This window comes from Sycon ciliatum, chromosome 5 (genome assembly GCF_964019385.1).
Source record: "Sycon ciliatum chromosome 5, ocSycCili1.1, whole genome shotgun sequence".
Taxonomy (NCBI): domain Eukaryota; kingdom Metazoa; phylum Porifera; class Calcarea; order Leucosolenida; family Sycettidae; genus Sycon; species Sycon ciliatum.
This window is the reverse complement of record NC_088647.1, coordinates 856,008-879,861: the sequence shown is the minus strand read 5'-3', so window position 1 is coordinate 879,861 and position 23,854 is coordinate 856,008. Positions and strand designations below refer to the sequence as shown.

The 23,854-nt window shown below is 47.5% G+C and overlaps 1 protein-coding gene and 1 long non-coding RNA gene across 3 annotated transcripts in view; one reads left to right on the top strand and one right to left on the bottom strand.

The window, feature by feature from the left end:
• Positions 1 to 16,285, top strand: part of LOC135817090 (uncharacterized) — a 21,306-nt gene extending 5,021 nt beyond the window's left edge. The window contains exons 2-6 of one of the 2 annotated variants that reach the window (XM_065330208.1): positions 8,563 to 8,970; positions 9,203 to 9,565; positions 9,926 to 10,363; positions 13,636 to 13,941; positions 14,967 to 16,285. In XM_065330208.1, the coding sequence (XP_065186280.1) occupies positions 8,563 to 8,970; positions 9,203 to 9,565; positions 9,926 to 10,363; positions 13,636 to 13,941; positions 14,967 to 15,211 (1,760 nt within the window). In that variant the 3' untranslated portion in view covers positions 15,212 to 16,285. The remainder of the gene's footprint in view (positions 1 to 8,562; positions 8,971 to 9,202; positions 9,566 to 9,925; positions 10,364 to 13,635; positions 13,942 to 14,966) is intronic. The other variant, XM_065330209.1, reaches the window with a different exon arrangement.
• Positions 1 to 23,854, bottom strand: part of LOC135817096 (uncharacterized) — a 25,695-nt gene extending 1,841 nt beyond the window's left edge. The window contains exons 1-2 of the long non-coding RNA XR_010553504.1: positions 23,488 to 23,854; positions 16,386 to 16,805 (exon numbers count right to left, since the gene is read on the bottom strand). This is a non-coding gene — a long non-coding RNA (uncharacterized LOC135817096). The remainder of the gene's footprint in view (positions 1 to 16,385; positions 16,806 to 23,487) is intronic.

The window sequence follows — 23,854 nt, the reverse complement described above, 5'->3', positions numbered from 1 at the left end:
CTTTCGCGGCTTCAAATCGCTCCACCTCAGTACCCTCCTGCTACCAGCGCCACGAACGGGAGAAACGCCGCTGCTATGAGGAGCGTGTTCGAGAGATCGAACATGCAACTTTTTCACCTCTCGTTCTCTCCTCAACAGGCGGCATGGGCAAGTCGGCAACAGCCTGCTATAAGCGGATTGCCGGGCTCCTGTCCGACAAGACGAAGGAGCCGTACAACCGTGTAATGGCGTGGATTCGCTGCCGACTTGGCTTTGCTCTGGTTCGCTCCAGCATGGTTTGTTTGCGTGGTGCTCGGCGACGCCCCATGCGCGTCAGCGATGTGGCGGATGCATCTGCTACCTTGGCCGTTGCCGAGGCCCGCTGCCCTGTGTAACTGACTGCAAGTGGTTCCTAAATCAGTTCCTATTCCTCATTGTTGCTTCTTTTTTCCCCTCTAGTTTTCTTTTACGGTATTATGATTTCACGGAGAAGGCGGAGAGCCCGAACGTGTGCAGTTTTATGTTTATTATTTGCCATGGCGACCCCCATAAGTCCAAATAACTGGCAGGGCAGGGTTGGGCCTTTTTCTTTCTTCTCGGATTTATTTTCATGACATGCTCACTGAGGAGTAAAATGAAGTTTTTTATTATTCCCTTATGCAGATTTTTTTTTTTTTTTTTTTTTCTCAAACCATGCCTCTTGTACGGGCAAAACATAAAATAAAGACAATCAATGAATAACAAAAAAAAAAAAAAAAAAAATTCAAGACTAACGTCATGCGCTTTGTTTTGCTGCGTAATCACAAATGGCACCAGCCCATTTTTGCGGAAAAGAAAAACAAATCTTGCTTGCCCTGTTGTGCTCTTCCGGACAACGGATCATGCTTCAGCAGTGTTTCTTTTCCTTTCGTAGCTTTGCTGCCAGCCCGAGTGTCACCTCGACACTGTATTTCTTCAGTATGTCTGACCTTACTGTCGACACTGTCAAGGCAATGCCTTGCCAAGCCCTCCGCGGCGAGCCTTCTCAGCGCGGCTTGAATCCGAAAGGAAACTTAGTAAAAGTATTTTACAGGACCGTTTGCTGGCACAACTAGCCCTTGGTAGTGAGGTCTGCTCCGGCCAGTGGAACCAGCAACATGACAGTGCGGACACGGCTCGCGAGCCCAGAAGCCCGACGTGCACCAATGCCTCCTCCGCCAGCTCAGGTGACGCGGGCTCATCAACGGATCTCTGCGCTCCCGTACGGGACGAGGTGTAGTCGGCTTTGTCGGCCGCCATTTTATCATTATCGGAGAGCATTGTGCCGCTCCTCACCCAAGGCCAAGGCAATGCGGCAGCTGCCGCCACTACGCCAGGCCAAGCTCCTGTAACCCACCCGATCAGCCACCTGCACCAGCTGTGCCCAAGGCTGTGCAAGAACGTATCTTGCGAGGGGAGTTCGTAGATTTTTCAAGTTTGTTGCCTGAAATTCTTGCACACTTCCGGCCCAACATTCCGGCTGGTGCACAGCCCGAATAACGATAGCCAGCTAAATATCGTTGAGTCGGATGACGCGAAGCAGGTGCGTCGCAAGGTTCACGATAATTACACATGTAGCTACCCGGCTCGAGGCATGGACCACATACATGTCTGTTATCACGGCTGCTGCCCTACACCGCACTGCTGAACTGATTGCGTACCAGCAGTTGATCCTGACTGCTAACTGCCAGTTCTTCCCAAGCGCGTGGCTAGAGTACGACCGCCAGCTGCGGATGCTCGTGGCCCAGTAACCAGGCACGAAGAGGTTGGACACCATCGACGTGAACCTATGGCAGATAGCCGTCACAGGCCATGCACACCCAAAATGCGCTCAATGTAAGACGGTCCATCCAGGGGCGGTTTGTGTCCTTTTCGTCCCGAAGCCAGCAGCATTTACCTCCAGTGGTCGCAACCATACCAGCGACGGCCAAGAAATCTGCCGCAACTTCAATGGAGGTCGCTGTTCTTCGTCGTCGTGCCGCTTCTCCCACACCTGCAGCCAGTGTGGCAAGGACCACCCATGCATCATGTGCAACCAGCAGCAGCGCGGAGCCAATCGGCCACCCCGCCGCTCCTAGCAGAATGGCTACTGAATCGCTTGACTCGGTACGTAGCTTCTTTCCTATACACTCTGCAGACACCACACTGCTAGCTGACCACTTTGCCCGCCTGTTACGTAACCACTCAGATCAATCATGTGTTGCGTATGTTCTCCATGGCCTGCGCCGTGGCTTTACTCTTGGATCTGCCGGCCAACACGACATTTCGGTTTTCTCTAATAATCTACCATTGGCTTTCACTCACTCGGCATTTATATCCGAGCAATTAGCTGCTTCCTGCGCCCGCAGCGAGACCACAGGCCCATTTCCGTCACCTCCATTTCAGTTCATGCGCCGCTCTGGTATTGGTGCCATCCCCAAAAAGAACGGCAAGCCGCGAATGATCCACCATCTGTCTAGTCCGGAAGGCACCGGCGCGAACGACAGCATTCCTGCCGAGCCGCTCTCTCTGCACTACGCGAGCATTGACAACGCGATCAACATCATCATGTCATGCCCACAGCCTGTGTATTTGTCCAAGCTCGATGTACGCAGTGCATTTCGGCAGATCCCAGTCCGCCGTCAGGACTTCGCTGGGAAGGCTCCTACTACTACGAGCGCTTTCTGCCTTTCGGCCTCCGCTCCAGCCCAGCCGTCTTTGACTCAGTAGCCACAGCAGTCAACTGGATCATGCAGCACGAGTTTGCTATAGATCACCGGCTTCACTACCTCGATGACTTTCTCGATATCTCCACTGGTTTGGCTGCAGCCAACCAGCAACTCACCATCCCCCTCCGGGCGTTCACGTATCTCGGCACTCCTCTTTGCTCCATCCCAGCTCAAAGGGCCATCACCATCATTGACCTTCCTTGGTATTGTCCTAGACTGCGAGCGCCACGAAGCTCGGCTACCAGAGGACAAGCTGTCCGAGATCCGTGCGCCACTCATGGCTACTATCAGCGAGCGCAGCATCGGCCAGCGTCAACTCGAGTCCCTCCTGGGGAAGCTCACTTTTGCTGCCCGAGTCATCGTTCCTGGACACACATTCATGCGTGAACTATGATCAGCGTGCCCTGAACTGTATCTGTGTATGCGAGTGCGGTGCATAAAGCCCACCTTAAGAATGGGTTTGCCGGCCCCTTTGTAGATGCGTGGCTTCTGAAGAGGGTGTTGAAGGGCATCCAGCGATGCCATGGTACGGCTGCACTCACCCCTCGCCTTCCTATAACTATGCCAATCCTACGACACCTGACGGATGCACGCCGGAAAAGCAGTATCCTGAATGGCCATGACAAGCTGCTCTACCAAGCCGCCATGCTGCTTCTTTGGATTTCTTCGGTGCGCTGAATTCACTAATGGCATCACACGGGGCTGTACTAGCTCCCCTGGTGACGGACGCCTGCACCTCTTCCTGCTTTCATCCAAGTCGGACCCATTCGGTAAAGGCGTTACTAGTGACATTGGCCCGTCTGTACCGCCGTACTGCCCGGTCCGTGCCATTGTTAGCTACCCAGTTGTCACTCGTCGCGAGGGACCGGAGCAACTCTTGTTCGTACTCTCGAACAGACAGCAGCTGACCAGGCAGTCATTCACAGTAACAGTATGGTCTCTTGTCGCTGCGGCCGGTGTACCATCCCAGTCGAACTACTCCGGGCATTCGATCCACATTGGTGTAGCCACCACCGCTGCTATGGCTAGTGCCCCCGACTCCTTCTTCCGAGTGGCAGGTCAGTGGAAAGAGCGATGCGTGTCTATGCTACATCCAGACTACAACAAGCGCATAGCGCCAGCTATCGTCCCGGCTTGCTGCCGTGCCATGGATGCCATGATCCCCAACTCGGGTGAGTAATGAGCTACTGAACTCTAGCTGCGCAATGCTTGCCTGTGCTGACATTAATTGACCCTTGCTGTGCGTCAATAGTGCTTAGCTAACGGAGTGCTGGTTTCATGGGTCCACTCTCACAACTGGTGTTATCTAGCTATTTGCTGCGGCTCTGCCTTGCGCTATATTACATCCATTTAGCATTGCAGCTCTACGTTGAGCTAACAGCAGCTCTACTTTGAGCTAACAGCAGCTCTACTTTGAGCTAACAGCAGCTCTACTTTGAGCTAACAGCAGCTCTACTTTGAGCTAACAGCAGCTCTACTTTGAGCTAACAGCAGCTCTACTTTGAGCTAACAGCAGCTCTACTTTAAGCTAACCGCAGCTCTACTTTGAGCTAACAGCAGCTCTACCTTGAGCTAACAGCAGCTCTACTTTGAGCTAACAGCAGCTCTACTTTGAGCTAATCGCAGCTCTACTTTGAGCTAACAGCAGCTCTGCTCTGAGCTAACACCAGCTCTACTTTGAGCTTCAAACCAGTTGTTTCGAAACCAGCACTCCTCAATCCAAAGATGCCTCTTTGTTGACTTGTTTGTGTGAGGGATGGGGCTAATGGTGTACTAGCTGTGCTAGTACTTGTTAGCAACAATCCGAACTAGCGCACACACTGCACTGCATTGCTTTGTACTGCATTCAAGACTGACGTCATGCGCTTTGTTTTGCTGCGTAATCACAAATGGCACCAGCCCATTTTTGCGGAAAAGAAAAACAAATCTTGCTTGCCCTGTTGTGCTCTTCCGGACAACGGATCATGCTTCAGCAGTGTTTCTTTTCCCACCATCCCTCCCTATCCAACTTATTCACACCATCATAATATTATCGTACCCACTAACCGGGTCCACTCTCACAACTGGTGTTATCTAGCTATTTGCTGCGGCTCTGCCTTGCGCTATATTACATCCATTTAGCATTGCAGCTCTACGTTGAGCTAACAGCAGCTCTACTTTGAGCTAACAGCAGCTCTACTTTGAGCTAACAGCAGCTCTACTTTGAGCTAACAGCAGCTCTACTTTGAGCTAACAGCAGCTCTACTTTGAGCTAACAGCAGCTCTACTTTGAGCTAACAGCAGCTCTACTTTGAGCTAACAGCAGCTCTACTTTGAGCTAACAGCAGCTCTACTTTGAGCTAACAGCAGCTCTACCTTGAGCTAACAGCAGCTCTACTTTGAGCTAACAGCAGCTCTACTTTGAGCTAATCACAGCTCTACTTTGAGCTAACAGCAGCTCTGCTCTGAGCTAACACCAGCTCTACTTTGAGCTTCAAACCAGTTGTTTCGAAACCAGCACTCCTCAATCCAAAGATGCCTCTTTGTTGACTTGTTTGTGTGAGGGATGGGGCTAATAATTATTATTATTATTAACTGGTTTGAGGGAAAGAGACAAACGGGAAAAGTCTGAAGAAAAAATTGACTGTCACCACCAGGACTCGAACCAGGGACCCTCGCTTGTAGCCAGCGATGCTCTAACCACTGAGCTATGGTGTAGTCGTCATCCCAGCAGAGGGTGATAATTATTCCCGTAGCTATGCAGAAGACGTTACTTCAGTAACGTCTGGCGCTAGCCAGGGTCCACACAGCTTTAATTTGGTGTTTGTTTGTGTGTTTGTTTGTTTGTGTCACGCCTGGCGCTATCCCGTATCTGTCCCGTACTGTACCGTACCAGCAAAGACAGCTGGCCACAATATTTTTGTTTGTTTGTGCCATCGACATGCCTGGCGCTATCCCGTACCTGTCCCGTACCATCAAGAGTACGGTACCATCAAGAGAATGAGTATATATGCGAAGTGTATGGGGGGAATGCATTCAGTGCAGTACCATTAAATTTTGTGTGGATTTGTGTGCGAGGCCGAGATCCCACTAGCAGGCTGGCTGGGCCGCCTGTCGACCAGCCCGGGAATCGCATGTAGGCCGATAGCATAATAATTATAACGTATAGACCTTATTCGATAAACGTCACAATCACGTGAACCGGGGTCCCGGGATCCAGGGAGTGGCAAGAGATCTGCGCTCATTGCACAGTGGACTCTGTGTGCGAACATAGGAGTAGATAAATACCGGTATTTTACTACTCTTTTGTACAAACTGGGCCTTTCTTGCCACTCGTTTCTCGTACGCGTGCCCTAGCTTATGACAAATCCCTGGAGGCGAGTCCAAAAGTCACGTTATCGAATAAGGTCTATATACAGTCATGTAGATGTATAGCAGGGAGTCATATTATGTAAACGACTCTCTGCTGTATGGGGAGATTTTCTGGAAAGAAATACGAAGTAGGGAGACGAGTAAATGCGATCAGAATGGATGTTAGTTGCCGTCAGTATAATAATAAGAAGAAGAAGAAGAACGCCCGTGATCGGCAGAGTCAGCGCCGGTCCCAGAAAACGTCAGGACAGACATCCCGTCGACTTCAGAACGCCCGTGATCGGCAGAGTCAGCGCCGGTCCCATAGCTATGCAGAAGACGTTACTTGTACTTCAGTATCTCATTGAAACGTTTTTGCAATACAATGATGTAGCTAATCAAAGGAAAAAGCATTTCCATCAGTTCTAACAACATGCGCGATGAGCTAGGCAACAAAGCATAGCGCAGGGCCCTGAGCTTCCAAGCTCTCTCGTTATTATTCCCGTAGCTATGCAGAAGACGTTACTTCAGTAACGTCTGGCGCTAGCCGGGGTCCACACAGCTTTAATTCCCGTAGCTATGCAGAAGACGTTACTTCAGTAACGTCTGGCGCTAGCCAGGGTCCACACAGCTTTAATTTGGTGTTTGTTTGTGTGTTTGTTTGTGTCACGCCTGGCGCTATCCGTATCTGACGGCAAAAAAGCATAGGATGTTATAAATTTTTCAATTCTCCTTCTTTTTTTTCAGGCATATCCTGGGATTCGAACCCGCACTATCGCCCTACATGCATTCCCCCATACACTTCGCATTCATACCCATTCTTCCAAGTTGCTTTGCGTTATTATCTTGCGTTTGAAAGCCCTATTTGAATATTGCGGGCAGCTGTATGTGGCCAGCTGTGTTTGATGGTACGGTACGGTACGGGAGACGGTGTCGTATTACCCTCGATCGTACCTGTCCCGTACCTATCCCCTACCGTACCGTGCCATCAAAGACGGCTGGCCACAATGCATATTCAAATAGGGCTTTCAAATGCAAGATCACAATGTGAAACAACTTGGAAGAATTAGTATGTATGCGAAGTGTATCGGGGGATGCATGCAGGGCGCGCGATAGTGCGGGTTCGAATCCCAGGTTATGTCTTTAAAAAAAAGGAATTTTTTAAAGAATTTATAACATCCCTATGCTTTTTTTTTGTCCAGGTCATCAAGGCAAAAAAGCATAGCGTAGGGCCCTGAGCTTCCAAGCTCTCTCGTTTGGTATTTGTGTGTTTGATTGTTTGTGTCACGCCTGACGCTATCCGTATCTGACGGCAAAAAAGCATAGGATGTTATAAATTTTTCAATTCTCCTATTTTTTTTTCAGGCATATCCTGGGATTCGAACCCGCACTATCGCCCTACATGCATTCCCCCATACACTTCGCATTCATACCCATTCTTCCAAGTTGCTTCACGTTATTATCTTGCGTTTGAAAGCCCTATTTGAATATTGCGGGCAGCTGTATGTGGCCAGCTGTGTTTGATGGTACGGTACGGTACGGGATACGGTGTAGTATTACCCTCGATCGTACCTGTCCCGTACCTTTCCCCTACCGTACCGTGCCATCAAAGACGGCTGGCCACAATGCATATTCAAATAGGGCTTTCAAATGCAAGATCACAATGTATGCGAAGTGTATCGGGGGATGCATGCAGGGCGCGCGATAGTGCGGGTTCGAATCCCAGGTTATGTCTAAAAAAAATGATTTTTTTAAAGAATTTATAACATCCCTATGCTTTTTTTTTGTCTAGGTCATCAAGGCAAAAAAGCATAGCGTAGGGCCCTGAGCTTCCAAGCTCTCTCGTTATTATCATGTACATGTACATGGATGGTGGTTGTGGTATTCCAGTCATAACTCTACTGAAGTATGTGGCTCTGTGCCAGCCTCACCCTCATCCCACCAACATAACGGTAACGTGTAGTGTGTTCTACTGTTGTATGTGTGCAACATTCTTTGTGCAATATCTTGGCAAATTTCATAAGGATCATCCTAGACAGACAGACACAAGTAGAAATGCGGAAAACCTGTCAAGGTTACCACACTGTTAAGGCGACCACCTGTCCTAGAAGACTGTTGTAGTACGTTATGTCATGTACGTCGTGTGTACGTCGTGTTGGTGCATGCACGTGTTGCTGTGATGTGAAAGCAGTCTTTGTCTTGAGTTCGTCATGTCTAGTTGTGTTTCCGTAGTCGTCTTGCAATAAACAGTCTTTCAAATGTAGTTATCGTCGTCCCTTTTGTATAAGTGTGGAGATGGCACGGGACTGGGAGCAAGTGGAGAAAAGGCAGTTACAACAAAACCACTGAAATCAGGATCAAGGGATAACATCTCCAGTCAGATTACCCTGCATAAGGAGACCACCTCACGGACACCACGTTTCGAAGGTCTCTGAAGTGGTCTTCCTATACAGATTGCACTCTACATGCACTGCCTTTTCCGTACTGATCTCAGTTGTGCTGTTGACGCCTGCTCCTCTTTCTACAGCTATCTATGGAACCAACATTGCCGCCATGACTCTAATGTTGGTGGGGTACAATCGCACCGACCCCAGTCACCATTTCGTGGCAATACGACAGCATAACCTGGCCGTGGACAAGCGTTACATGTTGAAAGCGGAGCTCAACTGTCTGCTGAACTACTCTAAAGGACCGGATACGATCGCTCCCGAGAGCGGCGTTCACACAAAGTGGTATCGCAACGGTCAACGCATACGTAAAGACCGCCTGGAGACGTACCTCTTCTCGCTGACTGGCGAGGACAGATCCATTCTCTTGCTTACCGACTTTCAGGACAATATGAATCATACGGAGGAGCTCAACGGGGAGTATGTCTGTGCAGTCTACAATAGAAAAGGACTGCTCATCGTCAAGAAAACATTCGATGTCAAAATCTGTAAGTTTGCGAGTGAGAGTCTTCTCTGTGATATCTCACATTCTACAACATGGGGGGGGGGGGCATGCACATGCATGGACAAGAACGGCACAATTCAATAGAAAAGGGAGAACATTTGAGCACTATTTTTGTTCGGCAGATTTCTCGGTTGCACCATATTATTGTCTGACTTTCACATGGCAACTGGAGTTAGCTTGAAAGTTCCTTTTCGACATTTTGTGCTGTTTTGTAGTCTACCCACCGGAACTCAATGGCTTTGATCGAAGACCGTTGATTGAAGAGATGGCCAAAAAGGTGTCGGTTCCCAAAACGGGTGTGATCTCTGTGCTGGCCAAGGGACTCTCCTGGGTTACTCTCGGCTGGCAGTTGCAGGTAGTACATTTGAAGTACAACGTGGCCAATGTCACCAAGATCATCATACGACTGACTGGAGCAGCGTCCAATCCCACACCCACCGAAATCGACAACCCGGCAGAGGAGGGACAAGTCAATATTACCGGTTTGGATCAAGACCAGCTGTACAAGATACGAAGCAAGACGTACAACGGACCCAACCACTCTTCCACAGGCAGGCGTGAAGAATTCCGCACCGATCGTAAGTGGAGAATGATATGTTGTCCTCCCCAATCTGAAATCCCGTGCAGATACGGAGCTGCAAGCGATGTGGGAAGTGTTTTTGTATATCTAGGAATGCACCCGGAGCTATCTAGGAATGCATGTAAATAATCTAGACCTGCATGGTGCCTGTTTAGTGTTCGGTTCCTTAGAACATTGAACATTCCGTTGGGTGTTAGCATTCTTGATGCAAGCTCCTAAAGGCTAAACGTTGGCGTATGCACCTCATTTAATAAGCTTGCTGAATAGGCCAACAAAGGCTTGGTGGCATGTTAGATTTACTGAAGCGTCGTGACTTGTATTTGTTGTTATTTTTTTCTCATGCATTTTCCTCCCTCAGTCTTACCATCTGTTGAATGTGAGAGCACAACGCTGACTGTGGTTGCCGGTAGCAACCAGACAGTGGAATGCTTGATTCGCGGACGACCACAACCTGACATGGAAATGCAAAGGTTCGACGTGGACTCGCTCAAGACTCTCCAGAACAAAAAGATCGTCATACTCTCTTGGTCCAACATGCACTATGGTATTGTACGCCGTTTCACCTGCTTCGACGTGTGGAATAAATACGACCGCATTCGAACCTGCATTCAGAAAATCATCTATTGCCGGCCACTGCCAGTACCAAAGAATGGCTTTGCGAAGGTCCTTGATGGTCTCACCCCGAACGGTAAAACGATATTTTCTTGCAAGGAAGGCTTCTTCTTGAATGGAACATACGAGCGGCAATGTGTGGACACCACATCCAAATGGGATCAGCACCAACCAACGTGCTTAGGTAGGAGCCATGGTCCATAGCGAACGCTTTGCACAACCTACATGAAATCTGTGGATGTTGAGGTTGCTTGTGCAAATGACAGTTCCCTATCAATTCTTTTGTCAGTGGTCAGTATTCCAATTCCTTGTAGCGTTTTATAGTAAAGAAAAGCAGGGGCGTCACACACGGTACGACCACTACGACCATGGTCGTACCACTTTTCGTCTAGGATGGTCCACCTAATTCATCCGAAAAAGCAATAAAAAAATTCAAGGATCTTCGGACTTGTACAAAACATCGCAACTCTTACTTTCATTGCAAGGAGCATACCGACTTGATGCCTAGCACTAGCAGCTAGCTATTGCCCAAGACTCCAGGCGGCTATCCATTACGATAGGCGGTTGGAGTCACGGTTAGAGACAACCAGACGATGGATTCCTCACGGACACATTCACTGCAAACTTGACGGAAACAGAGCTGAGCTGGCGGCGATCACTGGGTCCAGAACTAAAATTTTCCAAGATCTACCATGTTACAATGGCGATCAGCACGTCAAGAGACACTACATGTATGTCACTTGTCAGCTACAACATAATAATTATATTCTTTCGACAACGACACCTACCTTGTACCTCTGGCTCCTGACGATCTACTGCAAGCGGATTCGAAAATGCATTACACCCGCGAACGCAGCGCTTGTCAACGGAAAAGGGAAGCACTTCATTCTCCGAAGCTGAAAAGTGTTTGGACTGCTGCTCCACGGCCGCAGAATATTCTGCAGCTGTTCACCGACACGACCCGCTTCACCTACATTATAACGATTTACGATCGTTTCGTTCCCCGAGTTTTCTGGTAGCAGCAACAAGAATTTCGTCCGCGACGACAGGACGAAAGTCTCTCGCAAACTCAAGTCCTGTTGCCACGAAGACAGAGAAGATTCCGCAAGCGCTTTCTTCTGCTTCCATTATTGTAGCTCTCCGGTCCACTGGCAGATCTTTCAATCCCACCGAACAAAAACAAAGGATCTTCTTCTCTCTCTAAAAACAACTATAATAATTACTTCGCGACTGTCCAGGCCGGACGTGTACATAGTGTACGCGACGCGGCAGACTTTTGCAGGACACGACATACATTTTTGCATAGCCGCTGGCGCTAGAACGCGCAGCACGCTTGTACTTCGGATTTTGCGATTTTTTCGAGGGCAATGGCCCTGAATCATTGAATGGGTTCCATTTGCCTTGCTTGGCTACCTACGATGTACAGAAAATACCAAAAATCCATGAGAAGTATGTTTTTGGAGCTGGAGTGGGGTTGTCTAATAAGTGCTAGGGGAACCCTCCTTTGCGGCTGTAGAGTGCTAAAACGTGGCCTGTTAGCCGAAAAATCCTTATTTTTTTCTCCCGGGGACCCCCCGTCGTACCACTCCCAGCAACCCTGTGACGCCCCTGGAAAGGACCTAGGAACTACAAGTTACGCTATAATGTCCACTAACACCACCAGTTAATTGAAAATCAGCTTGACAATCAGCCAACGTCCTTCGCAGCTGAGACTTTCAGCTTGTGCTTGTCTTGGTTGCGCTCACCTTCTCCTCCTATGTTATCAAAGAACTTAGAACCTTCCAAGTTGGAGTGCGCGCATCCAAGACGTGCTAGAGCTGATAGCCAGTTACTTGTAGAACGTCAGTTCCGTTCGTTCAGTTGTGTGCAATGTTATCGCATGAGCTGATTGTCAAGTAACTGGAGTCGTCAGTGGACATTATAGAGTAATTTGTAGTTCCTTGGTCCTTTTCTTTACTATCATGAATTAATAATTGGCTCTCCATCCGAGTCTCTCCTTGTAGCATTCTCTGAGTCTCTCCTTGTAGCATTCTCCGAGTCTCTCCTTGTAGCATTCTCCGAGTGTCTCCTTGTAGCATTCTCCGAGTGTCTCCTTGTAGCATTCTCCGAGTCTCTCCTTGTAGCATTCTCCGAGTCTCTCCTTGTAGCATTCTCCGAGTCTCTCCTTGTAGCATTCTCCGAGTCTCTCCTTGTAGCATTCTCCGAGTCTCTCCTTGTAGCATTCTCCGAGTCTCTCCTTGTAGCATTCTCCGAGTCTCTCCTTGTAGCATTCTCCGAGTCTCTCCTTGTAGCATTCTCCGAGTCTCTCCTTGTAGCATTCTCCGAGTCTCTCCTTGTAGCATTCTCCGAGTCTCTCCTTGTAGCATTCTCCGAGTCTCTCCTTGTAGCATTCTCCCAGTCTCTCCTTGTAGCATTCTCCGAGTGTCTCCTTGTAGCATTCTCCGAGTCTCTCCTTGTAGCATTCTCCGAGTCTCTCCTTGTAGCATTCTCCGAGTCTCTCCTTGTAGCATTCTCCCAGTCTCTCCTTGTAGCATTCTCCGAGTCTCTCCTTGTAGCATTCTCCCAGTCTCTCCTTGTAGCATTCTCCGAGTCTCTCCTTGTAGCATTCTCCGAGTCTCTCCTTGTAGCATTCTCCGAGTCTCTCCTTGTAGCATTCTCCGAGTCTCTCCTTGTAGCATTCTCCGAGTCTCTCCTTGTAGCATTCTCCGAGTCTCTCCTTGTAGCATTCTCCGAGTCTCTCCTTGTAGCATTCTCCGAGTCTCTCCTTGTAGCATTCTCCAAGTCTCTCCTTGTAGCATTCTCCGAGTCTCTCCTTGTAGCATTCTCCGAGTCTCTCCTTGTAGCATTCTCCGAGTCTCTCCTTGTAGCATTCTCCACTTGCATACTAGGTTAGGTTATGTTATGTATTGTATTGTATTTAAAAGGATTCTCCAAAAGCAAATGGATGCATATCACGGAAGTCTCCTACATAAATAGAGCAAGAAAAATGGGGAAATGGGGGAGAGGAGAGTGGAAGATGAAGCATGGGAAGAAGGGAAACAAGTACCTAAATATCGAGGTATAAAAGCAGGAAAGAAATCGATGAGAGAAGAAATCACTTCTGCAGTTAATAGCGGGACATTTAGATGAAGAAAAAAACCCCAGCAAGGATTAATTTCAAGGAAAAATTTCCCAAACGGAAAAGTTCGGAATTCCAGTCAGAGAATATCTATGTAAACTTAGTTCTATTGTTTTTCATAACCCAATGTCTAATGAAAACCTTTTTTGGTGTGTGTGTGTGTGCTTGTGTGCGTGTGTTTGTTTGTATGTGGATTGTATGTGGATGTACGTGTGCATGGCATATGTATACGTGTGTGTTTGTTTCTATCTGAATGTGCACGTGTATGCGCGTGTGTATGTATGTATGTGTTCTTTTTATTTGTGTGCTTGTGTATTTGCATATTTGCGCAACATCAGCACACACTAGTCCAACAGCGGAGATCGAGGGAGGCCCATACCTCTTCATGAGCGCCGGTAAACAGGTTCAATTCAACTGCAAAGTAACCGGAATCCCACCGCCTCGGGTCCAATGGTATGTGAACGGAGATGAAATCGAGATAGAAAGACGTCTTCCCTACCAGACAAAGGTGTTTGTAGACAGCCAAGATTTGAAGAAGCTACATGTCAGAGCCTCGGTCAATCTGTACATGGACTACAATGTTACTTGCACTGCTATCAATGAACTAGGCAGTGCAAAATCCCAAGCAATGTTGATTATGGCTGGTAAGTTTCGTAAGCATTTGTGAGCATGCTGTGTTATCCAGGAGATGCTCTATATTGAATGTCTAGTGTTCTCAAAGTCTGTGTGTATCCCTGTCTGTCTGTCTATCTGACTGATTCTCTCTCTCTCTCTCTCTCTCTCTCTCTCTCTCTCTCTCTCTCTCTCTCTCTCTCTCTCTCTCTCTCTCTCTCTCTCTCTCTCTCTCTCTCTCTCTCTATCTGACTGATTCTCTCTCTCTCTCTCTCTCTCTCTCTCTCTCTCTCTCTCTCTCTCTCTCTCTCTCTCTCTCTCTCTCTCTCTCTCTCTCTATTTCTCTCTCTCTCTCTATACATCTCTCTCTCTCTCTCTCTCTCTCTCTCTCTCTCTCTCTCTCTCTATCTCTCTCTCTCTCTCTCTCTCTCTCTCTCTCTCTCTCTCTCTCTCTCTCTCTCTCTCTCTCTCTAAAATCTAGACTGACAACCTGCCTGTTAAATCATGCACCTGCTTTCAGGCGTAAAAACCCTGTTGTAGAGGTCTCAGTCCTCATTTGTTAGACTTACCTGTCTTTATAAATGTAACTTACTCTCTCTCGCGCTCGCTCGCTCTCTCTCGCTCTCTCTCGCTCTCTCTCTCTCTCTCTCTCTCTCTCTCTCTCTCTCTCTCTCTCTCTCTCTCTCTCTCTCTCTCTCGCTCTCTCCCTCTCTCTCCCTCGATCTCTATCCCCCCCCCCCCCCCGCCCAAACCAAGTGCAGTCACCTGTGAAGTAAATACTACACTGTAGTTTTTCATAGTTATCTGTTTGGATATTCGCACAGTCATGGTCTCTTCTGAGTCTGAGTATGTTGAGTATATGAGTGTGTCGTGTGTGTGAGTGTGACACAAGCTGTTTCTCTCTGACCGTGTATTCCAAGCTATGATTCGCTTCATCTGACCATGCCCTGCACGGTCCATACGCCCGAGATCAAACATGAAGTACATGTGAGTTTGAGAATTTCTGCTCCTGACAATCATTGTATGTTCCTCGGTCACTGTTCTGTTTCGCACACAGGCACGGCTGAAAAAGTGGACGTCTACGAACACGAGGAGATCAGCTTGACTTGCCTGGACCTTCCTGATCTACAGGACGTCAGTTGGAACGACTCGTTTCAGGTCACAACGGGCAATGCAAGCATTGTCCTCGGTCCACCGGCTGTACGCTATAATCAAAGTGTGATTGTTTGCTACAACAGAGAGGTGGACAATCTCAAAGCCTACGTCATCAATGTTCTTCCTGCTGAGTTCGTAGGAGAGTGACATATCTAGTAGCAAAATTATACTACAGTCCTGCTCAATGAGATCCAAGCGCGTCAATCAAGTTTGTGCCTTGCACTTTTTCACAGCCCAGTTTTCGCAAGTCTATGACTGCGCAACGCCCTGCGTATACTTGAGGAATGCAAATGTATTTCATTGGGCAGCAGACTAGTATGCATAGCTTTCTATTCCTATCACTGTAAGACATGTATATATGTAGGACTCAGTGACCAGTCAAGGCCCCATGACCAATCACGGTCCCCGTGACCAGTCAAACAGTCACAAACTCCCCATGACCAGTCACAAATTAGTTTACCAGTCACAATGCAACATGACCAGTCACAAATCACCATACATGTACATGTGTAAAGCACACAGTTCGTGACTGCTCGCGGAGTGTTTCGTACTGCAGGATTTGTTGTTGTTGTGGTATGTACCTACACCTCACAGTTCCTCACTCTATCACATTCACCTGCTTCCACGCCTTCATTTCACTCACCTTTTGTAGTAGCTCACACCGTCGGAACACTCTCACATCTTTTCTTCTAATTTCTTTCGTCTTCTCTCCCACTTTAGTTTTTTTTTCACACCTCACCTTGTATACTTCCCACTATCCTATAGACCTATAAGTAGTTTGTTTCTCCGTATAGCCTCTATTGTGAGGCGATATTTCCCTGATGATAGTCTCAAGAAAATCGATTAGGAACATCAATTTTTATACATGTATTCTCATTCATCATTTCGTAATGTCCGCTTCACTTATACTATTAATCGCATTAATAAAGTTATTGACTCCTCGTCGCCTATTCAAATATTAAAATGTAGGTCCATCGGTCCAAGACAATGCCACACAGCGCCCAGAAGGCTTTAAGTTCTTTTGAAAGCACCTAAAAATAACCTGAATGTAACAGGGGATATCTCACATTTGCTGTGCGGCCCGAACCGTAACTGATGTTATCACTTGGCCATTTCCTTCCGCCATGCTGGTCTTTTGTAGCTCTTTTAATCTCTTGTGCTTCTGTTCTGTTATGTTCTCTTCATTCACTTCTCTACAGTGGTGCCAATGTCATGAGGCCATTTGCCTACTGTGGTTGCCACTCTACATACAATACAATACAATACAATACAATAATTATATTCACCAGCCTGAGTGGCTCTTAAAGAGAGCATAACTTACCAAAGTGCACTTCTATGGTAGCCGAGTAGATGAGTTGTGTTCTCCTGCGCATCTCACATCGATAGACACCGTCAACCTCATGAGTGTAGGTCTGATAGTCGGAAGCTAGCATATCTGAGATTTGAAGTATTCTGTTTCCCTCCCCTAGTGAGAGTGTAGCTGAGCAATTGGGCCCGAGAGAAGTGGTTGAGATCAATCGACTGCCCTTGAAGAACCACATTGTTCTGAGCGGCTCTTCTCCAATGGATCTCCCTGTGCTCCGAGTGTAAAACTCGGTGCAGTCGAGCGCAGCATGAAGTGGATAGGCGTGATCCACGGCAAGATTCTGTTGTCGAATAACAAGACGGAATGAGTGACGGTCACTCTCATCATCAATACTTAGAGTAAGTGTCATGCTATTGATTTGATGTCCATGATATCCTGTAGTATGGCCAGGAGACAACAAAGTGGAAACACAAACCCCAAACCAGAATTAGGTATAGTAGAAGCCAACTAGTACACGTCAAGACATACCACCGTTATTAGCTTCCAATGGTTCGATGGTGACTGACCCCAAGTCTATAGCTAATACTCTCAATACGCAATTCACATCAGCTGGTATTCCAGACGACCATTCCTCTCCAATACCACCTCTGCCTCAAAGGACAACTAGTACACGTCAAGACATACCACCGTTATTAGCTTCCAATGGTTCGATGGTGACTGACCCCAAGTCTATAGCTAATACTCTCAATACGCAATTCACATCAGCTGGTATTCCAGACGACCATTCCTCTCCAATACCACCTCTGCAACGTTCTGCGACTGTGTCTTCTGATCTGCGCTCTATACATACCACCACATCATCTGTTCGCAGCTACCTAAAAAGACTAAAAAGCAACAAAAGCCCTGGTCCTGATGCCCTACCAAATGAAGTTCTCAAAGTTCTGGCTCCATCTCTGGCGTACCCACTGTGCCTTATATTCAACCTTTCCTACTCCTCCGGCGTATTTCCTGATCGTTGGAAGATCGCTAAGGTCACGCCCATCTACAAGTGTAAAGGCTCCCGATCACAAGCCTCAAACTATCGTCCAATATCTCTTCTCTGCTCCCTTTCAAAAGTATGTGAAAAGGTATTTTACGACCAGTTGTATTGCCACATTTCACCATGCCTTAGCCCTTCCCAATCTGGATTTCGGCGCAACGACTCAACCTCTGACCAACTAGCTCGTCTAGTACAAGACATTGCCACCCTTCGTGATGCTCGACACCATATTGCTCTCTGTTTCTTTGACTTGGCAAAGGCCTTTGATACTGTCTGGCATCGTGGCCTCCTTGCCAAGCTACATATTGTCTTTGGTGTGTCTGGCCCTGCTCTGTCCTGGCTGGAGTCCTATCTGAGTAGCCGATCCCAGTTTGTTTCTGCCCTCTCCATCAACTCTGATCCTCTACCAGTGTCTTCTGGAGTTCCCCAAGGCTCCATACTTGGACCTCTTTTGTTCGTAGCATACGTAAATGATTTACCCTCTTTAGACCCAGGTGTCTCGTTATTTGCTGATGATACAACCCTACTGTCAGCATCCTCGTCCTCAGCGGCTCTTGTACCTCGAGTGTCGGCTCAGATATGCAGTGTCCTACGCTGGATGCAAACATGGCGACTTAGACCCAACCTGACTAAAACCGAAATAATGTTCCTTCCCCCAATCTCATCCATGTCACTTTTACACCATCCTGATTTCCCAGAACCCATAAAGGTTGTTTCCAACCATAAACACCTGGGAATAATGCTTGATGATCGTCTCTCTTGGTCTTTCCATATTGATGCTCTTTGCAGCCGTTCAAGCTCTGCCCTAGGTGTTATACGTCCCCATTGTTTCCATCTTCCTTTCAAATGTAAAATTTTGTTTTACAAACTGTACATCCTGCCTCTTTTCATGTACGCTGCTGTTAGCTGGTGTGGCTTGTCCTCGGTTCTCGCTGAGCGTCTCGAAATCCACCATAGAAAACTTCTTCGTATCCTGTTTAGTCTACCCCCTCTCTACTCTTCTGCTTCCCTGTATGTCCTTGCAAATGCTTGCCCACTGTCGACCCACCGTCAAAAATTAATTTGCACTTTTGCTCACAAATTTAAACTAGCTCTACATCCTCCTCATCTTAACGTGTATAACTGGTTCCGAATCACAGATGGCTCCCAGACAAGATGCTCTGTTGCCCTCCCCTTGGCTAAAACGTCCTCCCTTGTACGCTCTCCACTCTTTGTTGCTTACTCTGCTTGGCTTGCGCTGCCCGCTACTACGCGCAATGCCAGTACCCTGGACGCATTTAAATCTGCTCACTAGATTCACCATCACCTGTCCCTCCCATGCTTCTCCGTCTTGACCATTACTTTTCTTCTTTTATTCACCATGGTTGGTTAACACCCACATCTCCCGTACTGGCTGATTTTCTTCTCATGCCATGAGGTGTTGTCTATAATAATAATAATAATAATAATAATAGAATTGCTAAGCATGCACAAATGCACCGCTCCCCCTCTCTGTCAACACTCGTGCACGCTTCCTCCTCCCCCCCCCCCCTCCCATTCACCTCTCCTCAAACACATACGCACACACGTACTCAAGTACACAAATGCAAATGCATACATAATACACAAATGCCCCTAGAAAGTTGTTCCTTCTGGATTGTGGTGAGCTCGATGTTTGTTAGATTGATAATGGTGCTGGAGTCAATGGATACTGAACCGAAACACTTGTTTCTAAGCCATTAAGGTTCTTAGAAAATTTAGCAAGAAGTCGAGTATGTTGTTTGCAATCATTCTCAGCGACCAGCATTGAGAGGCGGAGAAAGTCATGGTTTGACAGAAACGTACGGACATGACGATACAGACACCGAATTTGTGACTGTACTGTCCAATGCATCTGTAGATCTAGCTATGTCATCTCTAATGACTGTTTTCTCTATAGCCAACGACTGAAAGGCTTTGGCTTTCTGGACTCTATTCTGGATGGCGTGTGGGCAAACACCACACTACAGACATTGCTGGAGAAACGGTATAACTATGAGCAATACACCTAAAGACATATTGCTTACGCAGCACCCTATTCAGACATTCTGTCTGATCGCCGGTGCATCTCCGTTTAGAATTATGTGAATAATCGACGAAAATATTATTGTACTCACACTTCTTTTGTAATTATTTCACACTAAACCATTTTACCAACGCATTTTCACATACATGTCTCAATATCACTATCTGACTGTATATTACCGTACTGGCAATATATGTTGCCGCAGTGAGGCCATGAAGCGTTACATTGGCACATGTTTGCCGCACGCAGGGCGTTACATGCAAAGTCGCACAGGAGCCGTTACACAGGTTTCTATATTGCCGCAGTCCTTTTTTTGCTATTGCCGCATCACTTTTTTGCTATTGCCGCATCATTTTTTGCAAACTGCAATGAAAAGATATCGCCGCACCCCGCCGGACGCGCGTTACGAACGCAACGAAAATTTGTCGCACTAGCCTGGTCGCGCGTTACGCCGCACCCCCCTGCGTTACGCGGCAACATATATTGCCAGTACGGTATCTCGTTACCTTGGTGGACTGTTAGTCATAACTAGTAACTTATAGGTTTTCGATCAGTCTCGTTTTCTCGGCCAGCCAATTTGGGGAGAGCCTATTGTAGAAAGCTTAGGGTACTCCGTAAGAAGGCCCTAGGCCTGTGGGAATGCTCTATTCAATTTTTTTAAATTTTGAATAGGGCATTCCCACAGGCAGGCATAGTGGGATGGTCTAAGACCATGATTGAGAAACAGAGGGTACCAGGTTCAAGTCCTGCTTGGAAGCGGAAGGATTTTTTCCAGCCGTGCTGCGACCCACAGTTAATTGGGAACTCGTGGCCTGGCACGAGGAAAACATGGATGCAGTGAATGGGATTTTCGGTCTTTGACCACTTGCTGGTGAGCTGATCTACTCACCTCCCACCGCTTTAGGAGCTGCATCTGCGCCTTGATCCTTGAAGGGTGGTGGCGTTCCTACGGATGCGGAAAACCCGGCTTCCAGCCGAGTCTCACGCGAACCGTGAAAAAAAAAAAAAAAAAAAAATTCCCACCGGCCAAAATAAATAATAATAATAATAATAATAAGGCCCCCTTGAATTAATTCGTTGTTTCGGGTCACTTCACTCATCCGTACCAAGGTCGGTCGGTCGGGTTTATTTTTTACTTTCTCCGTATACAAAAACTTCGTGACTTTTTTTGAAGGCTGCGCACAGCTCTGGAATTGTTCCGTTTGACTCGGAATAACACTCGTGGCATTGTCTAACCTGTTTACAAGCTATAATATTATACAAAGAAAAAGCAACTCAGACGAATGTGATTGAGTTTATTCAGAGTCTTCGTCGCTCCTGTCATTGTCACCTGACGACGCTGACGCCGCATCGCCAACAGTCGCTGCTTCCACTCGCATTTCGTTCAGATTCTTTTCAGCTGCAGTGATGATCCGACGCGGAACTTTGGCTACGTCCTCTTCATCTCCAGTGCTTTGTACGAATCGGTAACGACTATATTCAGTTGTTCCAACCCGCGACCTCCATTATGCCGTGAAGCGAGTCGCTCAAGCACATCCACACGCTTCGCATTTTCTCGGCATGATAATCCTCCCAGAATTCTACAACGGCTTTGAGGAGGTCCCTGCGATTCCCCTAGACGACGACGGAGACGTCTGACTGGAGAGAGGCGAAGAAAGCCAGGTCGTCGACATTCCGATGCGGAGTCAGCGCTGGTTGCAGGACGACTGAAATGTTTCATCTTGCCGTGCGAGCGGAAGCGATTTATGTTCTCACGTTGCATATGGGGCCGCGCACCGCAAGTACGAACCTGGCCAGTTTCATGGCAGCGATCGATCGAGTGCTAGCCGTGTTCCAGCCGCGAGCTCCACTTCGTCACGGTGTCAGTTTCGAACAAGTGTTAGTTTTTTTCATTTGACTCGTGAGTTCCTGTCGGCAACGCGTCCTCACACGCATGGCTTCTATGGAGAATCTGTTCGGGGGTCAACCAAACCTACCTCAACATGAATGTGGGTTGTGATGACAGCCTTTGGCACGGTTCGTTGAGCAGGTTCTTGCTCTAAAACACCGTTGAAAAAAAGTCACGAAGTTTGGTATACAGAGGAAGTATTTTATTTTATTTTTTATTTTGGGTATTGCATGCCATGCGCCATGTGCATACATAATATCGAATTGCTTTTCTTCATCAAGCCAGTCGATCAAATCCAGACTACCCAGCGCCTTCAGATCTAGGTCCCAAGCTAGCTCCAGGACCAGATCTTGACCTCGCTAGCAAACGAGTCTGACGAGCAGCTCTCACCAAAACGTCTGTCAATGAGCGACGCGGTGGCGGAGCTGATGCTGGTTAAGGACTGATCGCGGATCGGAGAATACAACGTCGTCACCAAGCGCTGCATTCTGTCATTTGGCTGCTTCTGACTCTGAGATTGATGTCTGGACTGGTATTATTATTTTTAGGGTCGCGTGTGTACACAGTCCTGTTGTCATGTAGTCCTGTTGTCATGTACATTTGTATGCACAATATAAAAAAACATTTTGCAGTCGGGTGACCCGAAACAACGGATTAAAGGGGAAGTTAAGGCTAAAATCAAAATTTCACCAGTTGTAGTCTTCGGGGTGCTGAGTCGAATGGTCTTGGTCCGAGAAAGCTGAGACGCTCCCTTCCTACTTTGATCCCAATCGAACTCGCGCACTTCCACCGAAACTGGGTGACTGCGCCCTACTAGATGGGGATTTGTACGCAAAATGTCACTAAAAGCGCCATTTCGTTCTTATATAAGCACGGGTGACCGCGATTGGCCCACATGTTGAAGTCTTTTGGACGCTGAGTCGACTGGTTTTGGTCCGAAAAGGCTGCGATGCAGCATTCCTCCTTTATTCCCAATCGAACATGGTTGAACAAGCGGTCACGTGCTCCTGCGTTCCCAAATCACCTGGTCACCACGCCAGCAGGCGACAACTTTCACACCAAGGTTCAACTTGAGTTCAACTCGAGTGACAAGACTGCACCCAAAAAAGGTCAAACAGGCTAGTAAGTTGTACCCTGCAGGCACGGTGACCAGGTGACTGGTGTACGCAGGAGCACGTGACCGCTTGTTCAACCATGTTCGCTTAGGAATAAAAGAGGAACGCTGCATCGCAGCCTTTTCGGACCAAAACCAGTCGACTTAGCGTCCAAAAGACTACAACATATGGGCCAATCGCGGTCATCCGTGCTTTTATAAGAACGACATGGCGCTTTTCGTGACATTTTGCATACAATTACCCAACTAGTAGGGCGCAGTCACCCAGTTTCGGTGGAAGTGCGCGAGTTCGATTGGGATTAAAGTAGGAAGGGAGCGTCTCAGCTTCCTCAGACCACGACCATTTGACTCAGCACCCCGAAGACTACAACTGGTAAAATTTCGATTTTAGCCTTAACTTTCCCTTTAATTCTGGGTGGCCTAATAAACTTGAAGAGTTTGCAGGCAACCTGCCTACACTCAAGAGGGCACTGCATTTCACACAAATCCATTAGAAATAATTATATCGTTTCAACGATTCGGTCTTCATGACCATCATCAGGAATGGATGCAAACTATTCAAGTGCAATGAAGCTGCGTGAAGCATCCTTCAACATTTTGAGATAAGGCCATGGTAAAAATTATCTTGATTCTCAAGTACGCACGCACCGATTTTTGGCGGCGCACCGACGATTTTTTTTAAATTCCTATGCATGCATATGCACATATGCGCACATGAAAACTGTCCATGCGAAAGGCATGAATCAGGGAGTAGTAAAATACCGGTATTTTTCTACTCCATGGCCTGAATATTATGAACATGTGACCATGTACATATGTGTGACCCTATCTTTGGAAATAAAAAGATTGTGGGAAAAAATCGCTTGCTCGCACCGATTTTCACAGGCTCATGACTTGAGAATCAACTTTATTTTTTACCATGGCCTAATAATAAAGCCTGAGGTTAATTCACTTGCAATGGTCAGCTCTCCCAAAATTGAATGTTGCGTGGGTGCAAACAGGCCTACGCATAACTGTAGAACAAATTCTTACCCAGATGGTAAGGACGATACGGTTTGCTGCCCCTCACGGCCTCAGCCATGAATACAAAGCATTGGGTGTGCTCCAGTCAGTAGGAACGTCAGACCATCCCAGTGCCGTCTGTGAAATCAGCAGTAAATACAGCAGTGCCAAAGCCAGCATGGACGGAGTTCTTGTTCCTCCATTCAAGTAGTTAGTTCGTCCGAGCTGTTTCGCTGGGCTCCGCTCGCCGGCGACCAACAATGCTACCGTCTCTCATTGTGATTTACACGCTCCACTAAGTCTACATGTATGTCTATGGGCTCAAGGAAAGGGTATGGTCCAACCGTACATTGACCTTTTGCCGGCGAGGTGACCACTTAGACCTACGTCACGTCGT